At 38.4% G+C, this 23,414-nt stretch overlaps 1 protein-coding gene across 8 annotated transcripts in view; it reads left to right on the forward strand.

Moving 5' to 3' along the window:
• STXBP5L (syntaxin binding protein 5L) overlaps nt 1-23,414 on the forward strand; it is a 236,220-nt gene that overhangs the window by 140,706 nt on the left and 72,100 nt on the right. For all 8 annotated transcript variants that reach the window (XM_084802614.1, XM_084802611.1, XM_084802609.1 and 5 more), the window contains exons 14-18: nt 452-519; nt 5,734-5,774; nt 8,073-8,290; nt 11,095-11,267; nt 14,880-15,005. In XM_084802614.1, coding sequence (XP_084658740.1) covers nt 452-519; nt 5,734-5,774; nt 8,073-8,290; nt 11,095-11,267; nt 14,880-15,005 — 626 coding nt within the window. The remainder of the gene's footprint in view (nt 1-451; nt 520-5,733; nt 5,775-8,072; nt 8,291-11,094; nt 11,268-14,879; nt 15,006-23,414) is intronic.

The raw sequence follows: 23,414 nt of genomic DNA on the forward strand, positions 1-23,414 counted from the left end.
TCCTTAATGTTTAAGATTCAAGTATTTATAAGTATCACAAACTATCTAATATGGTTTCTGGTCCTGGTCCAGCATAACTGAAATGTACAGTTCCAAGAAGCACTAGTTCCATGCTTTTCTAGGCTAAATGGCACCACAAAGCTTGCTGGAAATACACACTGCATGGCATATGTTCAACAATGTATATAACCAGTTAAAAATACTTCACTTATTGGGTCATATAAATGGTACTATTGGCTAAAATCTATTTTTAAAGGAATTGTTATTCTGCGTTTACAGATCTTTTTGCTTAACAAAAGAATTGATGATAACTATGCACTTCATTTATGGCTGTTTTGTAATGAGTTGATATTCAATCTTCTTTTATCATTTTGTAACATTTAATTATAAAATTCTAAGCCATGTAATATGAAAAATAAAACCTACATATTCTCCTCAATAATTTATTTAGGAATGGCCAGTCAGTGGAGGAGCTTGGAATCTCGGAGCACAAACTTATCCAGAAATTATTATTACTGGGTAAGTAAGATGTTTTATGAATTATATATTATTAAAAATTATAAGTTATAAATTTAACAACAATAAAATATTTGTTAAGTCTTGACACATTCATGTAATTGTGCCCTAGGCAGATAAATCTTTTTTTTTTTTTTTGACAAAATAAGAATCTAAGAAATAGCTTTAAATCATAGTTCTTGGCTTTGATGAAAAATGCAATCAAATTGCTGGGAGTAGAATTATAACTGCAGAATTATATTTAGGTTATATTACCAAATGAGTCATAAGAAAATTATAAAAGTCATAATAAAATGATGGGAGAGGTTCACAGGAAATACTTTATTGGAAGTAGTAGAATATTAACTTCAGGAAAGTCCTTAACAAAACATCATGATTCTTACAAATTTCAGGAATCACGCTTTATTTCCGCATTGCTGTGGTTGAGTGTAAGACATCCTCCATGGCTCACATAGTGCCATCTTGATGTCTACCTAGTAGAGCTATCATGGGAGAAAAGAGACACTGCAGGAGGTGCAAGCCAGCTGGAGGGAGGAGGCCACTGCCTGCATGCCTTGAAGGATTAGGAAAGAGGCCCCTGCATGCATGCCTTGAAGGGTTAGGAAATAGGCCACTGAATGCATGCCTTGTGTGCTTCCTCCTTTTTACTTTGCTTCCTTTCCAATCTCCTTGAGTAAATAATTTGTCACATGCTTCTGCTGCCATGATGTGACCTGTTCTGCCACACCCTCTCTGCCATGATTGACCATGGACCTGTGAACAAAATAACCTTTCCTTTCTCAAATGTTTAAGTTGAATATTTTATCTTTGTGACAAAACATTCATCAAATGGCTAAAATTTTCTTCAAAACTCATAGCATCAGAAATGTCAGTACCTTGGAGACCAATCTTCTTCATGTTCTAACATTAAGAATAATATATATATATATACATCTGGAGATGTCAGTAGAAACTGCATGGGGCCAGGATTCCCAGCCCTGCCCAGCACAAATGAAGAGCCAGTAATGCCTACCCCTTCGTCAGTCACAGTCATGGAAGGCAGGAGAATAGCACATGGACAGTGCTGGAAAAGCAGTTACAGAAAGGATGCTAAAGACTTACTGCAGTTCTCAAGAAACAAATAAAAAACAGAACAAAACAAAACAAAAACCCACGCACCTACAGAGTCTAGAAGTTGGAATGAACCCCAAGAAATCCACATATAGATATAAATCTTGGTCAAACTTTGCAAGAATAAACAGCAAGTAAAAGGTTGAAAGACACAAGAGAGAAAAGCTATCCCATATATAAAACTAAGCTAATATGCTGAGTGACAGGTTGTGCAGCAGAAAGCCCTGAGGACAGCCAGGACCCTGTCTTAGTTAGGGTTTCACTGCTGTAGAGACACCATGACCAAAGCATCTCTTATAACGGAAAGCACTTAACTAGGGCTGCCTTACAGTGCAGAGGTTTAGCCCATCCTCATCATGGCGGGAAACATGGCACCATCCAGGCAGACATGGCACTGGAGAGGAGAAGGAGCTGAAAGCACTACATCTTGTTTCCTAGGCAGCAGGAAGAGGCTGTGTACCACACTGGGCATAGCTTGAGCATAGCTGACTTCAAAACCTGCCTCCACAGTGACACACTTCCTTAAACAAGGCCACATCTGCTTCAATAAGGCCACACCTCCTAAGAGTGCCACTCCCTAGGGGCCAAGCATTCAAACACATGAGTCTATGGGTGGGGGTGCATGCCTATTCAAACCACACAGTTGTCCACTAGGCTTAGGTACACAGGCACAAAAATAGGAAGCAGTAGGTTTGTTTGCGTGTTTGGCCAATGCTACGTGCCCGCACTGCAGTTTGCCCTACTGAGCTCGTCAACAGCAATGGGCACTTTACCACGAGCATTGCTTTGTGCTGTGGGCAGTGTCTCTGGCTGAGGGCCAGAAGTACTGTGAACATGACTTCCAAATGCTGTTTGTTCCATGCTGGGTTCTGCGGTGAGTGACGGTGGTGACCTGGCATCCAGGCTGTTTCCTTTGTGATCTGTTTTGTGGAGCTGGCTGACCTGGGATTTGGGGAGAATGTAGGTAGGAACGACCGGCCTTGCCACAGCTCATCCGCCAGTTGTCTCCTGGCCGTTGATGCGCAGCCCCTCGTATGATGGCGCCTCCTAACCAGACCACTTCACTTAACTCCCGCTGTGGGAAGGAGTTGACCTTTGAGTCTAAGAGCTGTGGGATGAGTTCCACGGCCTGCTGTGCCATGGCAAGATGGGTGTCCCCTTCTACGGGGCCTGCCATGGGCCCACTGAGGGCTGTGTAGTAGACACACTGGGAAAGCAGCGGCGTGTGGAGCACTTTGTACCAAGCGTGAGAGGACATTCCTGTAGCTGCAGCACTACGAGAAGAATGGCCTGAGGCGGACTGTGAGATGGACTGTAATCAGAGCTTTGCGGATGGATGTCTGCGCCAACTGCAGTCACGTGACCGAGGGTGATGGATCAAACTCGTAGAGTTCTTTATGTAGCCTGTGTGTAAGAGGTGCTCTAAATGGTTCCCCCTGGAGCTGAAGACAAGACTGAAGACGCTGTCTGATCTGACCTCCCACAAGGCCCAGCCCAAATCTATGGACATCAGTTCAGTTTGAAGGTCGTTGGACTCCATTTACCTGCCTGCCGAACCTCTGCCCTCACTTTCCTGCCCAAATTTCTGCTTGGCCATCTCGCACTTCTACTCTGTCCCAACCTCCTTCCTGTTACGTCACCCTTTCTGTTCCCAGGCTGCCCTGGTCTACACAGTACTTTATTTTCTGCTGAGTCCTGGCCCAGTCTCATAGTCATTTCATTTCATGCCCACATCTCCAGGCATGGGAACAAAGGGGAGGGGCAGCTGAAGAACAGTTATGTCGTTAGGAGGTAAACAGAGAGTTCCTAATTGAGTAAAACAAATGGCTAAGAAATACCTGAAAAAAATTCATCCTCCTTAGCAATTAGGAAAACGCAAACAAACAAAACAAAACAAAACAAAACAAAAATGAGATTTCACCTCACTCTAGTCAGGATGGTTCAGAATAACAAAACGTCTCACAGCAGCTGGTGAGGTGGTGGAGAAAGAGGAACAATTATTCACTGTTGGTAGAAATGCAACTTTGTATAGTCTGGAAATAAGTATGGAGAATCCTCCAAAACTAAAAATAAATCTACTATATGACTCAGCTATACCACTCCTGGCATCTGCCCAAAGGATGCAACATCCTACCCCACAGATACTCAGTTATGTTCATAGCTGCCCTATTCACACCATCAGGAAGGGAGGGAGAGGTTTATACATCTTTGGAAGGGCTCTAAAACTGGATTATAGTGTCGGCGTGAATATCATATGTTAACTAAAAATAGTAAACTAATGACTGTGAAATTATATTTCAATAAATATGTTGAAGTAAATGATTTTATGTATGACTACCCACCATTAAAAACTGTTAAACACACAAATGTGGATCAACATCTAGTCCAATACAGTCTGTCTCTCACACATACACACACACACACACACACACACACATGTTCTAATATAAAAATAGTTTCATATGTCTTTTTGTTTGTTTGTTTGTTTTTTGAGACAGGGTTTCTCTGTGTGATAGGCCTGGATGTCCTGGACTCATTCTGTAGAACAGGCTGACTTTGAACTCACAGAGATTGCCCCTGCCTCTGCCTCCCGAGTGCTGGAATTAAAGGCGTGCGCCACCACACCTGGCTTGATTCACTATATGATTAGAGTGAAATTTTATACTATAAGTAGTTTGAATATGATAACCTTTTGTTTTTCAAAATTATTTTGACTGTTGTAGTTCCTTTACATATAAATTTACAATCAGTTTATTTTTACAAATTTTTTTGAAAACTTCGACCAAGAATTACGTTCAATTTATATGCTATTTGTGAGAACCACTCTAAGTATTATGAGCATTGGGAACATGTTAGAGCTGGCCTATTATAATACTTTTTTTCTCTGATCAGCATTTTATATTTTTCAGCACATGACTCTAACATAAATTATAATGACTTATTTCCAAGTATTTTGCACTTTCTTACTATTGTAAATGGTAATTTATACTTTAATTTCCCAAAGGTATTTTTTTAATGTTACAAAAAAAGAGTATTGATTTTTGTAGGCTGGCCTTTATTTAAGAATCACTTTTATTGAGTCATTGAGATTTTGGTGTATATCAATAATAAGCTCTAATATAAAACCAATTCTCAGCTTGTCAGTTTGTAATATTTCCCTAACCTTAATGCAATATTTAATACCTCCACCATAACACTGAATAAAATGGTGAAAATCAAATTTTTTTTGTTCCTGATCTAAGGAGAAAACCATTTGTTTTTTTATGATCATATATGTTAGGGAATGTTTATAGATGATTCTTGGCTGTCCTTTATCAAATTTAAAGGAATTCTCTTCTTCATCAACCATGTTTCTTCATGAATAGATGACAGTTTTTTGTCTACTGCCTTTCTGCATCATTTGGCATAACCAAATGGATTTTCTTATGTAAGTTTTCAATCTGGATAATTAGAATTTGCCAGCTATTTTTTATTAAAATGTGTACTTGGCTTTGCATTTATTTCTAACAAATTTTTCATGATTATGAGTAATTTCTATTTCTGTATCTTGCTTGGTTTTTACTTACACAAATTTTCTCTACTATTAATGGGACATTGTTGAATTTTTTCTTCCTCCAGTATTGTTTCTGGGTTGGCATCAGGTGATGGTGACTTCCCTAAGTGTATTAGGAAGTACTGTAGCTTTTTTGTTTTGGACATTAATTTTAACAGAGTTGGTACAAATTATTAATAAATCATGACAGTTTTAGATCAGTTTAGATGTTTGATTTTATATTTTGATAAATATTTGTTATTTTTTTCATTGGATGTTAATAATTTTTTTAAAAATATTGTTTATTTTCATAAGCCATTTTACTGTTTTCTATAACATGTATAATCTTACAGAAATTAAGTATAAAGGGTTTTTCTTTTTTCATCTTTAGAGTTGTATGTGTCCTTTTTATAAAAAAAAATCACTGTTTTGAGCTTAGAAGTGGTTTGTCATAAATAAATATTCATTACAATGATTTTTAATGAAGACACTAACAACAGTAACTGAGCTTCTTATATATTTGGAGTGACTATTATTTGGTATAATTTAAATAATGCTAGTTTATTTTTATCTAGGCATGCCGATGGATCAATAAAATTTTGGGATGCTTCAGCAAGTAAGTTTACATTTACTCCCATTCAACAGAAAATATTTTGTTAAAATGTATCCATGGATGTCTACCACATTTTAATGTCAATGATTATCATTTCAGAAATATTTTAGCATAATTATATAATAATTCTTGGTTAAAAATTCATTTTCTGTATTTTAGATCAGCTTAAAGTATTCTACTCTATTTGTATTCAATAATATTAAATAAACAGGACTATTGCTACCCCCTCAGCAATGCTATGGTAAAAATCATGTTGCATCGGGAAAAGAACCCAGGTTTATTACATCAACCACTTGGGGAATTCCCTCTGTGACCTACCTGCGTGGTGTGTGACAAGTGCTCTATTCCTCCAGTCTCAGCTTTCCTGTCTCACTCTATAATAGTCCATGACAATCAGAAGTAATTATTTGATAACAGTAAAATTTTATTTTAATTTTTTAACAATTGGATAATTTTTAAAGACTTATTTATTTATTATTTATACAGTATTCTGCCCGCATATGTGCCTGCACTCTAGAAGAAGGCACCAGATCTCATTATAGATGGTTGTGAGCCACCATGTGGTTGCTGGGAATTGAACTCAGGACCTCTGGAGGAGCAGTCAGTGCTCTTAACCTCTGAGCCATCTCTCCAGCCCAACGATTGGATAGTTTAAAGAATAACATGTGAGGGGAAAGAGTAACGTATGTGGTCAATGTGCAAGGGCCTGTAATCTTACCTAAGTCTTCATTTTGCCCATATATGTCATTCACAAAACATCTTAAGAAAAGAGAACGAAATGTGCATGAGTAGATACATGTCAAACTGTGAAGTTTCTAAATGTAGTGTAATCAAATTCTATTTTAATCAGAAACCAATATTCATTTGGACCAGTAAGTTTCAAGAAAGATTATTTATGTGTTTATGTTCTTGTTTATCGCTCACACGGGATATTTTTAGGCAGCCTATGCTGGCCTCTATCCTAAGACCCTCCTGCCAATCACATTTTAGGATTTCATTTCTTCACCAGCAGCCCAGACAGAAAGGATGTGTTAATGGATTAACAACAAATACGAATTTCGTTAGGTAGTTAAAACTTAGTCAAGAATAGGAAGAGAAGAATAAGTTAGCAATGACTTTGAAGTTTCTGAGAATGTATAACCATGAGGCAATAATCTTGAAAATAAGAAACACAAGAAAAACAATTAATATGACACAAAGATACTATCTAACCTACAAGTCAACTTCAACGTTTGCAGCTAGCTCAGTGATATCCTTTACATCAATAACAAAAAGATTATTTTTTCATTTAGTAATCTTTTGAGATTTTAAAGTCTAGAGCGGGCCTGAGTATTTCATGTCATTGACTTTTTTTTTAGGGTTTTTTGTTTTTGTTTTTGGTTTTGTTTTTGTTTTTTGAGACAAGGTTTCTGTGTGTGGTCCTGTGTGTAGCTGACCTGGAACTCATTCTGTAGACCAGGCTGACCTTGAATTAACAATTTTTCAAAGTTTGGGCCAAAGCCAGAAGGCAGTGGTGCACACCTTTAATCCTAGCACTCAGGCGGCTGAGGCAGACCAATCTCTGTGAGTTCAAGGCCAGCCTGGTCTACAAAGAGAGTTCCAGGACAGCCAGAGCTACACAGAGAGACCCAGTTCTTGGGGAGGTGTGTGTCCATTCAGGCCAATTACTTTGTAGGATTATCTTGAATTGGGCCGACTGCTGCTTTTCATTAAATTCAAGCTGTGCCCTTTCTGCAGAAACTGCTGGCTTTTGAAACCCTCTTGAAGACCATTATTATAACAAAAGTCTTTTGTTTTGCATGGGAACGTGTGTTTTTATTATTTTCTGAAGTGGAAATGACTTCCTCAAAATAAATAATGAATACCATTCATAAATGTAGAGTTTTATAAGCTTATACCTGGCCCTTTTTTAAACTAGAAACACACAGCTGAAATCTTTCCTAAAGAATTTCTGTCTAACAAAGCAAAGCATCTGGAGTACTGTACTACCCTTTTATTATGCAATTAAAGGGCATATGGTAAAAAGGCATGCCAGCATCTCACCTGGGAGAGACTTATGCTCTTTTTCCCATTGTAAACTTTCTTAGTTCCAATTCTCACAAACACTCTTTCTCTTTCTGCATATAGTTTCTCAGATACTGCTGCCATGAGGGCATGGCACTGAGGTTCACTGTGGAAACACAACTTGCTCTTCTTGGGTTTAATTCTGTAGTTCAACAAATATATTGAAAAAACTTTAACGGTGTCTTAAGAATTCAAATCAAAATTAGGAAATGACTACATTATTTTATTATTTTGTAGTGACACTGCAGATGTTGTACAAGCTAAAAACTTCAAAAGTATTCGAAAAGCAGAAGGCGGGAGATGGCAAACAAACATGTGAAATCGTAGAGGAAGACCCATTTGCTGTTCAGATGATTTACTGGTGTCCAGAGAGCAGAATATTTTGTGTATCAGGAGTCTCTGCGTATGTCATAATTTATAAATTCAGCCGACATGAAATTACAACAGAAATAGTGGTAAGTTACTTTAAATTTAACTTTCCTATTTATAGCTACTAAAAGAAAAATTTATGTATTTGAACTACCACTTGTTATGGTTTTTTAAGCCATCAAGAGTACAGTATATAATCCATATTTAATATAATCCATAGTACTTTTAATAATTGCTACTTAATGTTTTAGTCAGAGTTTTATTGCTGCGATGAAACACCATGACCAAAAGGCAAGTTGGGGAGGAAAGGGCTTATTCAGCTTACACTTCCAGATCCTAGTTCATCAATGGAGGAAGGCAGGACAGGAACTCAAACAGGGCTGGAACCTGGAGGCAGGAGCTGATGCAGAGGCTGTGGAGGGGTGCTGCTTACTGGCTTGCTTTCCCTGGCTTTCTCAGTCTGCTTCCTTACAGAACCCAGGACCACTATCCCAGGGGTAGCACCACCCACAATGGGCTGTGCCCTCCACCACTGAACACTAATTGAGAAAATGCCTTACAGCTGGATCTCATGGAGACATTTTTTTAACTGAGGCTCCTTCCTCTGTGATGACTCTAGCTTGTGTCAAGTTGACCCACAGTTAAGCCAGTACACTTAATATGTTAAAAAGTAGTTTGTTTCCAAGTTCTCTAACAAAGCTTCAATGACAAAATGAGTTTGTTATTTTACATTAATATCACTAGAAATTGAATATCATGTTGTCGTCTGTTGTTATATATCTTTGTGTCTCTTCAATTTTGCATCTACCTAAAAAATGGAGTCAATTCCTCCTAAATATTGTCAATATAATACCAGCATTATTTTTACTTATAAAGAGAAAAACTTTTTATTATTGTATATAACACTTTTAAAAATAGGTATTGTATGCATGCAGTAAACATAGACCCCTTATTCAGATCTAGCCAATGGACAGCATATTCTGCACAGTTGTGTGGAGAGCAGGGACTGACTCTGACATGAACTCTGGCGCCCCATATTTGACCACTTCCCTTTGGTGGGGAGGCCTGGTGGCAGCCAGAGAAAGGGGAAGCAGGCTACCAGGATGAGAACAGACAGGCTGTGATTATATATATGGTGGGGGAGGAAGTCCCCTTCTGTGACAGGCCTAGGGGAGGGGAATAGGGTGAAGGAGGGAGGGAGGGAGGAACGGGAAGAAACAAGTGAGGGGATAACGATTGAGATGTAATCTGAATAAATTATTCAAATAAAAAATAGGTATTGTATAGTATATGCCTTAACATGTTTTTTATTTATGCATTTAATTAGATAGTGTAGTGTTTTCTTTTTTAAAGATTTATTTATTTATGTAATATATATGGGTATTTTGTCTGCATTTACATCTGTACATGAGAAGAGGGCATCAGGAAGTTGAGAACTGCTATGTGGTTGCTGGGAATTGAACTCAGGACCTTTGGAAGAGCAGTGAGTGCTCTTAACCACTGAACCATCTCTCTAGCCCCCAAGTTTTACTTTCTGTATCAATGTCAAATTAGTGTAGGCTCTGCCTTTTAAAAAAATTTAACTGCTTTGTTTTCTCGTCATAAATGATTATTTCTTAACTATAATAAAGTTACTGTTAATAAACAATTTAGATGTAATATGAATAAATTAATAAAATATATTTTTTAAAAGTTACTCTTAATAGTTTTTTAATGTAGCAACATTTTATATGGTGAAAGTAATTATAGCATCACCTTACCAAAATTATACTTTTAAAATTTGTTACACAAATTTCTGATTGTATGAAACAACGATATTGTTGTGGTATTGACAGCATCTAACTTAATATACCTATAATTTCCCCATTCTATCCTATATACTTTACCCTATTTGCCAGAATATAAAAATTCTTTCATATGGGCCTTGTGTGGGGGGGGGGGTTGGTTTGGTTTGGTTTTGATTTTTGAGACAGGGTTTCTCTGTGTAGCCCTGGCTGTCCTGGACTCACTTTGTAGACCAGGCTGGCCTGGAGCTCACAGCGATCCACCTGCCTCTGCCTCCCAAGTGCTGGTATTAAAGGCGTGTGCCACCATGCCTGGTCCCCTTTTTTTTGTTTTTAACCTCAAGCAGAGTGTGGACTTGGAGGCCCGAATTGATATAGGCATGATACAGACTGATTCAGACTACCTACTGGCTTACTCCCAAAGCTTACTCATCCTGCTTTCTCATACAACTCAAGGTCACCTGCCCAGAGGTGGCACCACTCATAGGGGTCTGGGGGTCCAGACATCAATCACTAATAAAATGCCCCATGGGTTTATCAATGTGCTCATCTGTTTGGGGGCACATTTTCTCATTTGAGGATTTCTCTTTCAAAAATGACGTAGTTTTTGTCAGGTTGACAAAACAAGTTTGAAAAGGCACAGGAATGTTCATTGTATAAGAATTTCTGCCTCAGACATACAATGTGAAACTAAACGCTGCATGGTGGTGATGCACACTTTTCATCCCAGCACTCAAGAGGCAAAGGCAGACGTATCTCTGTGAGTTCAAGGCCGGCCTGGTCCACAGAGCTAGTTCGAGAGTAGCCAGAGCTACACTGAAAAACCCTGTCTCAAAAAAACCAAAACACAAGAAACAAAAAAAGATATTTTCATTAATAGGTGTCTTTTATAGTTCTGAGGAATAAAAACTTATATTTTGGGGCTGTTTTGGTGATTACTGTTGAATAGGCTGTATAATTAACTACTTAATTCAATACTCAAATTGAGTATACGCTATCGCATTTGCTGATCTAAAAATAGAGTAAGTTCTAAAAACCTCCAATATATTCATGTGTTTACTGATAGTATTATAACTTAGACTAAATTAAAGTGACTTTTTTTTAAGTCACTAGAAGTACGACTTCAGTGTGATGTTGAAGACATTATTACCCCAGAGCCAGAAACGAGTCCTCCATTTCCAGATCTGTCCTCCCAACTTCCTTCTTCAAGGAGTCTTTCCGGAAGCACTAATACTGTGTCTAGTGAAGGCGTGACAAAGGACAGCATCCCCTGCCTCAGGTGAGAGCGCCTACTAAGTGCCAAAGCAGGTTCATCTGTTAACTATATGATTCTTACACACTGGGACAGGTAAGGGCTTTGTCCTCTCTTGTTAGATGACGTATGAGAGCACCGTTTTTCTTTGAATAATGACACAGGACTTTCATACTTCATTTGCCTATTTATTTATCTTTTTATCAGAAGGATTCTAAAGAAAACATGGCACTGATAGAATGGGAAGTTTCACAAGGCAAAACCCTGACTATTTTTTAAATTACTAATTGTTATTAAACATTTTACTCAATATCTCTAAGTCAAGTTTAGCAACATAATAAGCATTAGTTTGTAAAGTTCATAGTAAAATTCATCTTCCTTTTATGTTTTTCACTATAGGATTTATAAATTATTACTTTTATGTTGTCAAATAAATGTCTCTAGTGTTAGCTGCCTGGAGAATTCAGCCTAAGCAAGGGTTCTAAGACCCATGTGACAAAATATGTATCTATTACTTAAAGAATTCTAGATAGCTTACTTTATCATTTATTATGAAAATATGTATGAAAAACTAAGATAAGATTTCAACAACAAAAACTATAATCAGCAGTAAGGCATAACTTCTCTAATTTTTTTAAAGATTTTCAAAATGGAAGCATAAACATGAATTAATTGGAGAAAAAATCTACAAACAAAAAAGTCATTAAATTTTTAGCTAGTGAAAAGCTCTTACAAGTTTATAAATAAATACGTATATATTTACACTTGTTTATTTGTGTAATGTACACACACACACCATGCCGCGCATGGGAACTTCAGAGGACACTGCTGTCTCCTTCCACCTTGAGTAGCCTGGGGATGAATCTCCTGCCTTCAGGCTTTATGGCAAGCACCTTTACCCCCCGAGCTACCTTGACAGCCCATTTATATTTTCAATTTTCTACACACCATTTCACTTCATTTAATTGAGTTCAAAGAAAATGAAAACCAATAAAATAACAGAATGCTTAAGCAGTACTATAGGCCTATTTGGGGGGGGGGGAGCCAGGAAAACCTATCACTGGAGTACAACTCCTCCACTTACCTAGATATTCATGAATTAGAAGCATTAAACACAATAATGGTAGAGAAAAGCCAGTTAACTAAAGGTCTGGTTGTGGAGATGAAGTTAGCATTAGCAATTATTGAAGTGTAATAAAGTTGACTTGACAAAGACTGAAGTAATCTCAAGGATTATTTAAAAATCAAAAGAAAATTCCACATAGTCCTATATTATGTAGTTAAAGCCCAGAGATGAAACACACAAACACACACACACACACACACACACACACACACACACACACACACACACAAATCTAAATATTATTCCATTAGCTAGATTATGTTATGGATGGTTCTTCGGTTGCTTATAATCGATGCTTCACTATGGCTTATGCTGGCATTTGTCACTTTGTTTTGCTGAAGTTGGGCATTTCTATGTACATTAGCTGGTAAAAAAAGCATTTCAACTACCTACCTGTTTGATTTTAGCAGTATTGAAATTCTTACCAAATCTGCATTTTGGTACAAGTACTTGTTTTTCATTTATATCTTTTTGTGTATTTAATAAATATTTATCATAGGCCTCATCAAGAAAACGGAATTTAAAGAAAATCTTGAAAGAATGAATAGAGTTAAACAAAGAATATGTGGTGGAAAGATGTTCTAGGCAGAAAGAACAGCTTAGAGCCAAGGCCTTGAAGTGTTTGGCATGCTTGGGAAAATAGTTAGGCCAGTGCAGCCCAGAGAAGAGCCCTGATGGTAAGAGGCGAGGTCACACAGATAACAGAGGCCAATAAGAGGGCATTATAAGAGTTTTACCATTTATTTCAAGTGGGGGAGTCGGGAGTCATTGGCCTCTGTGGGGAGAACTGCGAGTTGTATGGGAGAGAAGGCAGACGGAAGGATAGGGAGGAGGTCGTCTACAAAGAGACTGTCAAGGCTGACAGATCTGGACCCGGGGGGCCTACACACACTGATACAGCAGCCAAGGACAGTGCAAACAGAGGACCTGGATGCCCTACTGGGTGTAGTAGCCTATGGACAGCTCATTCTCCACATGGGAACGGCAGGGGGTGGAGCGGGGGGGGGGGGGGACTGCCTCTGACAAGATCTCTGGTGCCAAGGGATTTGATCAGTCCCCCTTGGTGGAGAGGCCCTGTGGGAACACAAAGGAGGGGGATGCAGACTGTCCAGATGAGACCTCAGAGGCTGTGGGGGAGGAGGACCCCACCTGTCAGAGGTCTAGGGGAGGGGAATAGAGCGGATGGGGTGGGGGAGGGCAGGAACCGGAAGATAAAAGTGAGGGGATTACAATCTGGATGTAATGTGAATAAATTATAACTTAAAAAGAGAGAGAAAAGAAAGTGACATGATCAGGTTTAAATTTTCAATAGGTCAATTTAGTAAGTGAGTTGAACGTGGGCTTGAGGATGGAGGGAAGAACAGGAAAGCTAGAGACCAGTTACGAGGTGACTGAACTAAATTAATTGAGATTAAACAAAGGGCTAACTTATTTATTGTTTCAAATAAAACTCATGGTTGAAAATAAATGATGGCTATTGTATAACATCATTATATTACTAGTATTGCAATGGATCTGCGTTCAACTTCAAAAGCTGTTTATTACTTATTTGAAATTTAAATTTAAGTGGACAGCATATGTTTTTATTTGGCAGTTCTAAGATTATAACAGCAAAGAACTAAAAAGGACTTAGGCTCTGGATGTATTTTTCAAAGTAATATTGATAGCATTTGATGAGCAACTGATAGAGATAACAGGAAGACTACAAAAGTCTTCCTGTGGAGCTAGGAGTAGAGGAGGGTTTCCAGAACAGAAGGTTTAGAGGAAAATAAGAGAACTGTTACTCGATATGGTGAACTTCTTGTTGGGTGGGAATTTATTGCTCATAGTCCCAGTTGAATTTCTGTTTCAAAAGTAAATTTTGAGAAGGCGGGTCTGGTTGGTTTATAAGTTATAGCTCGTCACTGAGGGAAGTCAAGGCGAGAACTCAAGGCAGGAACTGGAGCCGAGCCCATAGAGGAATTATGCTTACTGGCTGCCCTTACTACCTTTCTTGTAACGCTCCAGCCCCGCCCCCTTCCCAGGGATGGCACTGCCCGCAGTGGACGAGGCCTTTCTATGTCACTTATCAACTAAGAAAGACCCCCACAGATGTGCCTATGGGCCAACCTGACAGGGGAACTCCTCAACTAAGGAGCTGACTCCACTGAGAGTCCCCTTTCTTCAGCTATGTGTAGGTTTGTGGCAGGTTGCCAAATACAACTATAGCAGTAATTATTTTTATTGTTATGCTTTATAATGATATTCATGTTGAAAGTATTATATAAGGAAAATAATTAAAAGTACTGTCCTCAAATACAAAAAAAGAAAACATTTGATCAGTTAAAATTGTGGAATGTGTTGAAAAGTTACTAAGCAAGTATATGTCACTTGGCACATCTCAGAGAGCGACAAAGCATTGTCCAGCCACATACTTGCTAAACATGTTAGAAGCATGATTCTATGTAAATTCTCCAGATATATAAGCGTGGTAATGTGGTATGGAATATAATTATGTCTCCTCTTTCTCCTAGTGTTAAAACCCGGCCAGTGCGAATGCCGCCGGGCTATCAGGCAGATCTTGTTATTCAGCTGGTATGGGTAGATGGTGAGCCTCCGCAGCAGATTACCAGCCTTGCTATAAGTTCAGCATATGGAATGTAAGTGATTAAACTTAATTTCTGGTTTGTAGTACCTAATTTAAACAGCTTGTAAGTGTTTCTTTTTAAAATATTGTCTTAAAATTGGAATAAACCCCTAGCTCCATTTTTATTAGATTGGCCATAATATAATTATCAAGCTTATGCTGCTGTGATTATTTTATTTGTTTTCTTTTCTTTGATGTCAAAGTAGTGGCCATGTCCTGATTTTAGATTGCTCCTTTTGGATTGATTTGGATTTTCTGGCCCTTTTCCTCTTATGTTTGACTTTGGGTGCTTTCTTTTGACCTGTCATGTAGAGTTCACTTTGTCTTTGTCTAATGTGATAGGAGATCTACCTGTGAAGTTTGGTTTCAGTTACACCTGCAAGCAGAGCAAATGTTTGATTCCTGATGCTAACTGACACTTTTATCCTGCTCAGGGATCACTGGTCTCAGTTGTAATGTACTTGTACACTGTAAGCCAAAGTCCCCGCTAATTGATATGATAAAAATCATGTCTCATTTTTATAGCTTAGATAGTTACCTTGGAAATGGGTCAGTACAAGCAGTGTCAAGATACCCTTTTCTAAAGATTGGCCTTCAAGGACCAGAGAGGACTGTGAGAATTTAGAGACAGTGGAGATGTCCTGCCTAATCCAGGAACTGAGGAGAACTAGAACAGATCATTACAGAAAACATTTCCCTTGTGAAGAACTCACTAAAGAGCATATAGTAAGGAGAATGACAGCTTAAGTGGTTGCCTTCCAGAGCTTTGGTTGTTAAAAAAAAAGAGAGGAAGGAAAAGAATAGAAAAGGAAAAAAGAGAGAAAAGTCCCCACTTCAAATCATCATCAACATAAAACCCAACAAGTATTAAAGAAATAAGTAATATAATAATTATATAGAATCTTGCTGAGATTTATGAAAGATGAAGCCATACTTTTCTCATTTTATGAGGAACATAAATTTAAGGACTTCAAAAAGTTATTACTTAAAGAATAACTTAAAGAAATCTATCAAGAAAATGATAAAAATTATTCATCACCAAAGTTCAGTTATATCAGAAATGCAGATTGTTTTGCCATTTTAAATGAATCAAGACAGTTGATCAAACTAACAGTATAAAGTAGAAAAAGCATGTGATTATATCAGGGATGCAAAACCAGAAAGCATAGAGAAGCTGCCCATGCCCCAGCAGAGAGACCTGCACGCATGCACATCCTGGAGGCACGGAGGAGACTCTGTGGGAAATGATGACATCACCATTTGGAATAGTGGTACTCATGGTAATCGCAGAAGATTCGGAGCAGAGAGTATGAGGGGAAGACTTGTACACAATTCTCAAAATAGTCTCAATAAAACACATATGCACAGGCATATGATGAAAGTTCAATACCCTCTGGGGAGTTTAAAAGCACTGTGAATTAAAATATTAAGGCAATTTTCTTATTCTTATACATTGCAACAAGCACTACACTTTTTGATGAAATGTTAGACATCTTACCTCTGAGTTTAATAAAGCGAAAGACAAATATCTTTGTTGGGGCTGCTGTAATAAAATATCTTAGACTGGGTAATCTATATACAACCAGAAGTTTATCACTCGGTTCTGGAGGCTGCAGAGTCCAAGGTCAAGGCATCTTGGGGGCGGGGGCGGGGGGGAGGAAATCAAAGCAGTCAGCTGGAGTTCTGTATTGCACTCTCTCTTTCTGAATGGGCTTCTGGCTTCTCACTCCCACTGAAGACATTTATGTGGTACGTGATAATTAACAGAAGGCTCTATTGAAAATGATTTTTCTCTATAGCTGTTTCCAAAGACACAATGTTTTCAATACCCTCTGCTGGTTTTTTCCCCATGCCACAAGGCCAGGCTTTCTCTAGCCAAGGGGCCTTGAAGACATTTTAAGAAAAACATGCTTAGGCTTGAAAGGAGGGAGCAGATCATCCCTTTCCCCCTCAGATCCAGCTCTCTAGTAAGCTTAAACAGCACATGACACTTAACAAATATAATATATATTATAAAGTATGTTTAAAATAAAACCCGAAGGTGATGGCATTGAGATGTGGGATCTTTAGGTCTTGGACTTGCATCTCACAAATGAGATCTGGTTTCTTATGAGGAGAGAAAGCTTGTTGGCTGTACCTTCTATGTGAGAACGCAGTTGGATGCTGTTTCTGAAACAGTAAGCCCTTGTCAGACACTGAATCTGCTTGACCTTGGAGTCTGCAGCTTCCAGAACTCAGTAATAAACTTCTGGTTGTATATAGATTACCCAGCCTAAGATATTTTATTGCAGCAGCCCCAACAAAGATATTTGTCTTTTGCTTTTTTTAAACTCAGAGGTAAAAATGTCTTAACATTTCATCAAAAAGTACTGATTCTTGAGTATTCTGTATCTATATTAATATTATTTATAATATTTTGAAAATATTTCCCAGTGTGTGATTCTCGTTTTTACTTTATTAAAATTATTTTGGGCAGAGCAATATTGTTTAATTTTATGATATACAGATTGTTAATTTTTATTTTATAATTTATGTATCTCTTTTGTCCTATTGACATCTTTTGTTGGTTTTTTTAATTAATTAACTTACTTTCCCAATCACAGCCTTCCCTCCCTTTGCTCCTCCCAGTCCCACTCCTCCCCTGCCATCTTCCCATCCTCCCCCTCTCCTCAGAAAAAGGAAAGCCTTCCATGGATATCAAGCAGCCCTGGCACATCAAGGTGCACTAGGACCAGGAGCATCCTCTCCCACTGTGGCAAGACAGCCTACCAAAGGGAGAGAGATCCAAAGGCGGGCTACAGAGCAGATACAGCTCCAGCGCCTGCTGTTAGGAGTCCCACGTGTAGGCCAAGCGGCACAACTGTTACATGTGTGCTGAGGGCCTGCGTCTGTCCCATGTATGCTCTCTATTTGGTGGTTCAGTCTCTGTGGGCCCCTATGGGCCATCTTAGTTGATTCTGTAAGTTTTCTTGTGGTGTCCTTGACATCTCTCGCTCCTTCAATCCTTTGCCCTCTCTTCTATAGCATTCCCCCAGTTCAGCCCAGTGTTCGGCTGTGGGTTTCCGCATCTGTTTCCATCACTTGCTGGGTGGAAGCCTCCCAGGTGTCGGACATGCCAGAGGCCTTTCTGGAAGCATAGCAGAATTTCATTACTAGTGTCAAGAGTGGGCTCTCTTTTATGGCATGGGTCTCAAGCTGGGCCAGTCAGTGATTGGCTATTTCTTCTATCTCTGTTCCAGCTTTATCCCTGCATATCTTGTTGGCAGGAGAAATTGTGGGTGTAAGGTTTTATGGCTGGGTTGGTGTGCCCAACTCCCTCCATTGGAAGACTTTTCTGGCCACAGGAGATGGCCATTTCGGCTCCAGATTTCCCATTGTTAGGAGTCCCAGCCAAGGTCATCCTCACAGATTCCTGGGAGCCTTCATTATTCTAGGTTTCTATCTCATCCCAGAGATGCCACCCCCCCCCCGATTCCAGTCTTCTCTCCCTTTACTCTCTCGCTCTGCTCCCCACCCCCCCACTCCATCCATCCTGCTCCCCTCCCCAATCCATCCCCAACCCCTGATGTCCACTCTATTTTCCCTTTAAATGGATAAGTGGTCATTAGAGGTTTCCCACTTGATAATTCTGTTGAGGTCTTTGCCAGAATTTAAAATTGGGTTTAATTTTATGGCATGCAGGTTATTAAATTTTTATTTTATACTTTATATAATTTTTTGTCCTATTTGCTGGGGTCCTGCCTCAGGATGAGGGAAGGGCTTGGAGACGGTGGACACAAGAGCAACCCGGGAAGAATCAGATGGCCGACACCATTCAGTTTCGTTTCGTGGGAGAGGGACGGAGAGGAAGCACAGCTAGGGACAGCTTAACCTGCTCTGACAGCCTGTGTCTCTTGCAAGCTTTATTTTTACACAAATTCATTTCCCCAGAAACTTTAAGTTTGTAGGAACAAGAGAAAGAAAGTGAGCAAACAACAAATTTAATAAGAACTAAAAATTAACATGATAAAATAAAATCAGGATTTTTTTTTAAAAACTCAGTTTTCTTCCTTAAGATTACTGTCGCAAAGCCTTGTGGCTGCAGAAATGCTAGCCAGGATGGCTCTATTTGAGTTTGACCCTGTTTCAGTTTGGCGCAGAGTTAATAGAATCAGAAGTTATTTCCTACTACCTGCTACGTCACACTTATATTTCTACAGAGTCCAATCACTCTGACCCCTGTTTGATTCTTCCTTTTCTTCCTCAATTTTTCTTTTATATTTGACATAAGACCACCCTTCCTTTTTCTTTGATTTTTAAAATACCGTGCATCCCCTTGCTTAAGCAAAGGTGGCCTATTCTTTGTTTTCCTACAATACCAGGAAAGTCCTGGTCTGACAAGTCTGTTGAGGAAAGCAGGCAGTTCACTGGTTTCCTCTGTGTCTCTGTCATGAGCCCTGGTTTCAATATGATTTCCATCTTTATTGCCATCCTGTAAAGGACAGGAGAGCAGCAGGTTCCTAAAGCCATTTACTTTGCCTTCAGGAAGGTACCAAAGTCTTGTCAACAACAGCCTGATCAAAATCTATTCCTGTGCATGCTAGATTTTTATTTCTGAAGCTGAACATGAAAGCCTAAGGATTTAATTACAGTTTATCAGCTTCTAAAATTTCCCTAAGTCTTTCTTTTTTAACCATTTTTCTCAAATCTTCTATAACTAATATCATTTGTTAATAATCTAAAAGTAAATCTAAATAGGTTCTATGAAAAACTTAAAATTTCTGCCTAACCGTTTTTCCCAGGGAACTCCCATTGGTTTTATTATTTCTTATTATCACCAGCTTTTGTTTCCGATCCTAGCATTTGGAAAGAGGGCCTTTAACAGTAAGAAATACCCACCGAGGGCCATGAAGGGTCAACCCAGGATGCCCAGGCACTGGAGCTTTGTCAAGCGGTGCCCCCAGCACTCCTGGCCTCACCATCTATTGACATAGTTTTGCATCACTCAAGATTACTAAGATTTTTCTCCTACAAGTCATTTTGAGTTAATTTATTTGTATTATAGAAAGTAAAAGTTTGTGGAGTTTTTGTCTTTGAGATATATTGGTAAATAAAATGTCAGTTTTAAGTGTACAACATAATATATAATATTAAGTTGCAATACACACACACACACACACACACACACACACACACACCACAGAGAGAGAGAGAGAAAGAGAGAGACAAAGACAGAAACAGAGACACAGACAGAGACAGAGACTTGACTTGCAATAATTAGGCTTCTGATTTCTCAAATTTATGATGGTGTGAAAATGCTATCTACGCAAAAAAAATTTTAAATACTGAGTTTTGATCTTTTCCTAAACTAACAACAAGTAGTACTTCTCCAAGTGTTGGGCTATAGTAGATAGCCACTCTTAGGCAACCACACCGTTATGAAGGTAACTGACTGATGCTTTATGTGTACCATGGAGCTAAATGTGGGTTAAGTGTGCATCTCTTCCTTTTCCATGCCCCTGCATCCATGGCAAGCACCATTATAATCTTTTATGTACTTTTAAAAAGACATTTTATTATTTTTCTCTTTTTTACATATACATTTATATTATTATGCATATATATAATAAAGTAGATACAGAAAGAAGAACCACAAGACAATCAGAATTTATATAAATGTTACATTCATAGTGTTTTGGCTATGTTGTATTCAGCAGCCTCGAAGAAAACATGTCTCCTAGCTTTAGGTTACAAATGTTAAGTGATATTATACAGTGTTAGTCTTTCTAAGTCTTATTTATTTCACATAGCATAGTATCTTCCAGGTTCATCTATGCTATTATAAATCTCAGGATTTCCTTCCTTTTGAAGCAAATTAGTATTCTGTGATATGTATACATAGTTTCTTCATACATACATCTATTGGCAGACACTTAAGGCAATGGCTACAGGACTGCAGATGGCTTTTCACGCTCCTGGTTTTATTCACTTTAGACACAGACTGAAAAAATGAGATTACTGGATCATGTAATAGTTCTATTTTTAGCTTTCTTTGAAGAGCCCCTATATCATTTTACATAGCAACTGCATGGGATTACATTTCTTCCAGAAATATAAAGGGCTCCTATTCTTACTGACATATCTCTTTTCCTGGTAACAGCAGTCCTGTCAGGTGTGAGATGGTGTCTCACTGTGGTCTTAATCTGTACTTCCTTTTATAATGATTTTGAGAAATTTCTATTTAACTAATTTACAGTGTTACTTCCTCCTTGGGGAAAAAACTATTCTAGTTATTTGCCAAGTTATTTCCGCTCATAAGCAGTATTTTCACTGTGGATTTGTATGAGTGGCTTATCTAATTATTTTAAACATTACTTCATTAGATACATAGTTTCCAAACATTACCCTATTTCTGTGGGTTGCCGTTTTATTTGTGTTGCTGATGTCTTTTGCTGTGCAAAAGCTTCAGAGTTTGATGGCTGCCATTTATTGGTACTTTGTCTGTGTTTTTAGTGTCATATCGAAAAAAGTCATTGCAAAGAACAGTGTGAAGGAGATTTTCCCCTGTGATCAAGTAGGCACTTTCTGGTTCCAGGGCTTACATTCAAGTCTCTTACTCATTTCAAATTAAGTCTTGTAAATGGCATAAGATAAGGTCTCAATTCCTTCTTTTGAGTAGGAACACCTGTCCTTTCCCCATCTCTTATCCTTAGTTCCTGTGCCAGACTACATGTCTGTGCACTCATCCCTGTACTCTCAATTCTGTTTCATGGCTTTGTGCATCTATTTTATCACAGTACTGTAGTGTATTTAAATAACTATAAATCTGCAATGTGCATTGATACCAGGTCTTGTGATGGCTGTAGCTTTTTTCTTCTTTAACAAGCATAGTTTGACTAATTCAAGACTTTAATGGTTCCATACAAACTTTTAAGTAGAAAATTTATTGTGAGATTTTCTTCTTTTGGCAGCTAAATAAAATCCCGTTGGTAATGAAAGTACCATGTTCCCTCTATGTGTCTGTCTGTCAATAGACACTCAGGGTGTTTTCATTCTTGACTGTCGTGAACAGTGATGCAGTGAGCACAGCTCTGCACATCTTCCAAGATGCTCGTTGTGTTTACTTCACAGGCAAATGCGGATGCGTAGCCACCAGATCACATAGCTCTACCTTGGTCTTTTGGAACTTAAGTTTTATGGAAGCTACCCTTGTTCCCTTTTAATTACATTTTCATGGAATTGTGGTCCAGTTCATGACTTTTAACCTATTGATGGTTTTAGAATGAAAAACGAGTCTTTTGTAGGCAGCATGTAGAGTCCAGTCTTAGTAATTTCCTAACTCATTCAGCCACTCTCTTTCGATTGGAGAATTTCAGCCATTTACAGCAGAAATAATTGTTGATAGAAGAGGATGTACCAATGCAGTCCTCTTCATTGTTTTCTAGATTCCTTTTTCCTCTTCTGCTGTGATGGTTTCCTATAGTGGCAATTCTTTGATTCTTTTTATCTTTAGTATACATATATGTTTTTGTTTTCTGATTCTGCTGAGACTTACTTGAAAGATCCTGGAATTATGTTCTGCTCTATCATGATAACAAGTTCTACAAAGCTCTACACTTTTACCTGCCACGTCCTCCACAGATTCATTCTTGTCTGGAATAGCTTTATTCATTCTAGAGAACTTAAAGAGACATGATATTTGGGTCTGGCGAGGTCTTGTTGTTTTGGTTTATTCTTTTTTTTACTTAGCACTTGAATAAAATATCTTACTCTCTGCCTCTTGCATACTTCCTGATGACATACCTGCTTATAATAAAGTATGTGATCCCTTGTACATGACAATTAACTTCTCCTGCTTTCAAAACTATCTTTCTCCATTTGACTTTCGGCATTTAAATTAGAATTGCCTCAGAAAAGTCACCTTTGGATTAAATCTCTTCGGAACTCTGAGTTTCATGAATCTGGGTGTTCCTGTCCCTCCCAAAACAAGACAGGGTTTCAAGCATTACTCCTTAAAGTGGTCGACCTCTGCCTTTCTGTTTCTGAAACTCACATAATATAACCATTGCTTAACTTTGATGTTTTTTATAAATCTTATAGGTTTTTAAATTTTTCATTGTCATTCTTATTTCTCTTTCCCACAACTTTTACTGGAGAGATGGCTCATTTGGTGAAGTATTTAATGTGTCACTGAGGTTGCCTGGCAACCTGAGTTTGCATGGCAACCTGAGTTTGGACTCCAAGCACCCATGTACAAAGCTAGGCACAACTAAGTGTGTTTGTAATCCCAGCTCTGGAGAAGCAGAGACAAACAGATCACTGGAGTTGTTGGCTGGCCAGCCTTGTTGAATAAGGGAGCCTTAAGCCCTAGTGAGATGTATGCTTGCACACACACAAATACCTTACCTACACACATGAACACACAAAAGCACATACACATATA

The sequence above is a fragment of the Acomys minous genome, assembly GCF_964271855.1.
Source record: "Acomys minous genome assembly, chromosome: 11".
Classification (NCBI taxonomy): Eukaryota; Metazoa; Chordata; class Mammalia; order Rodentia; family Muridae; genus Acomys; species Acomys minous.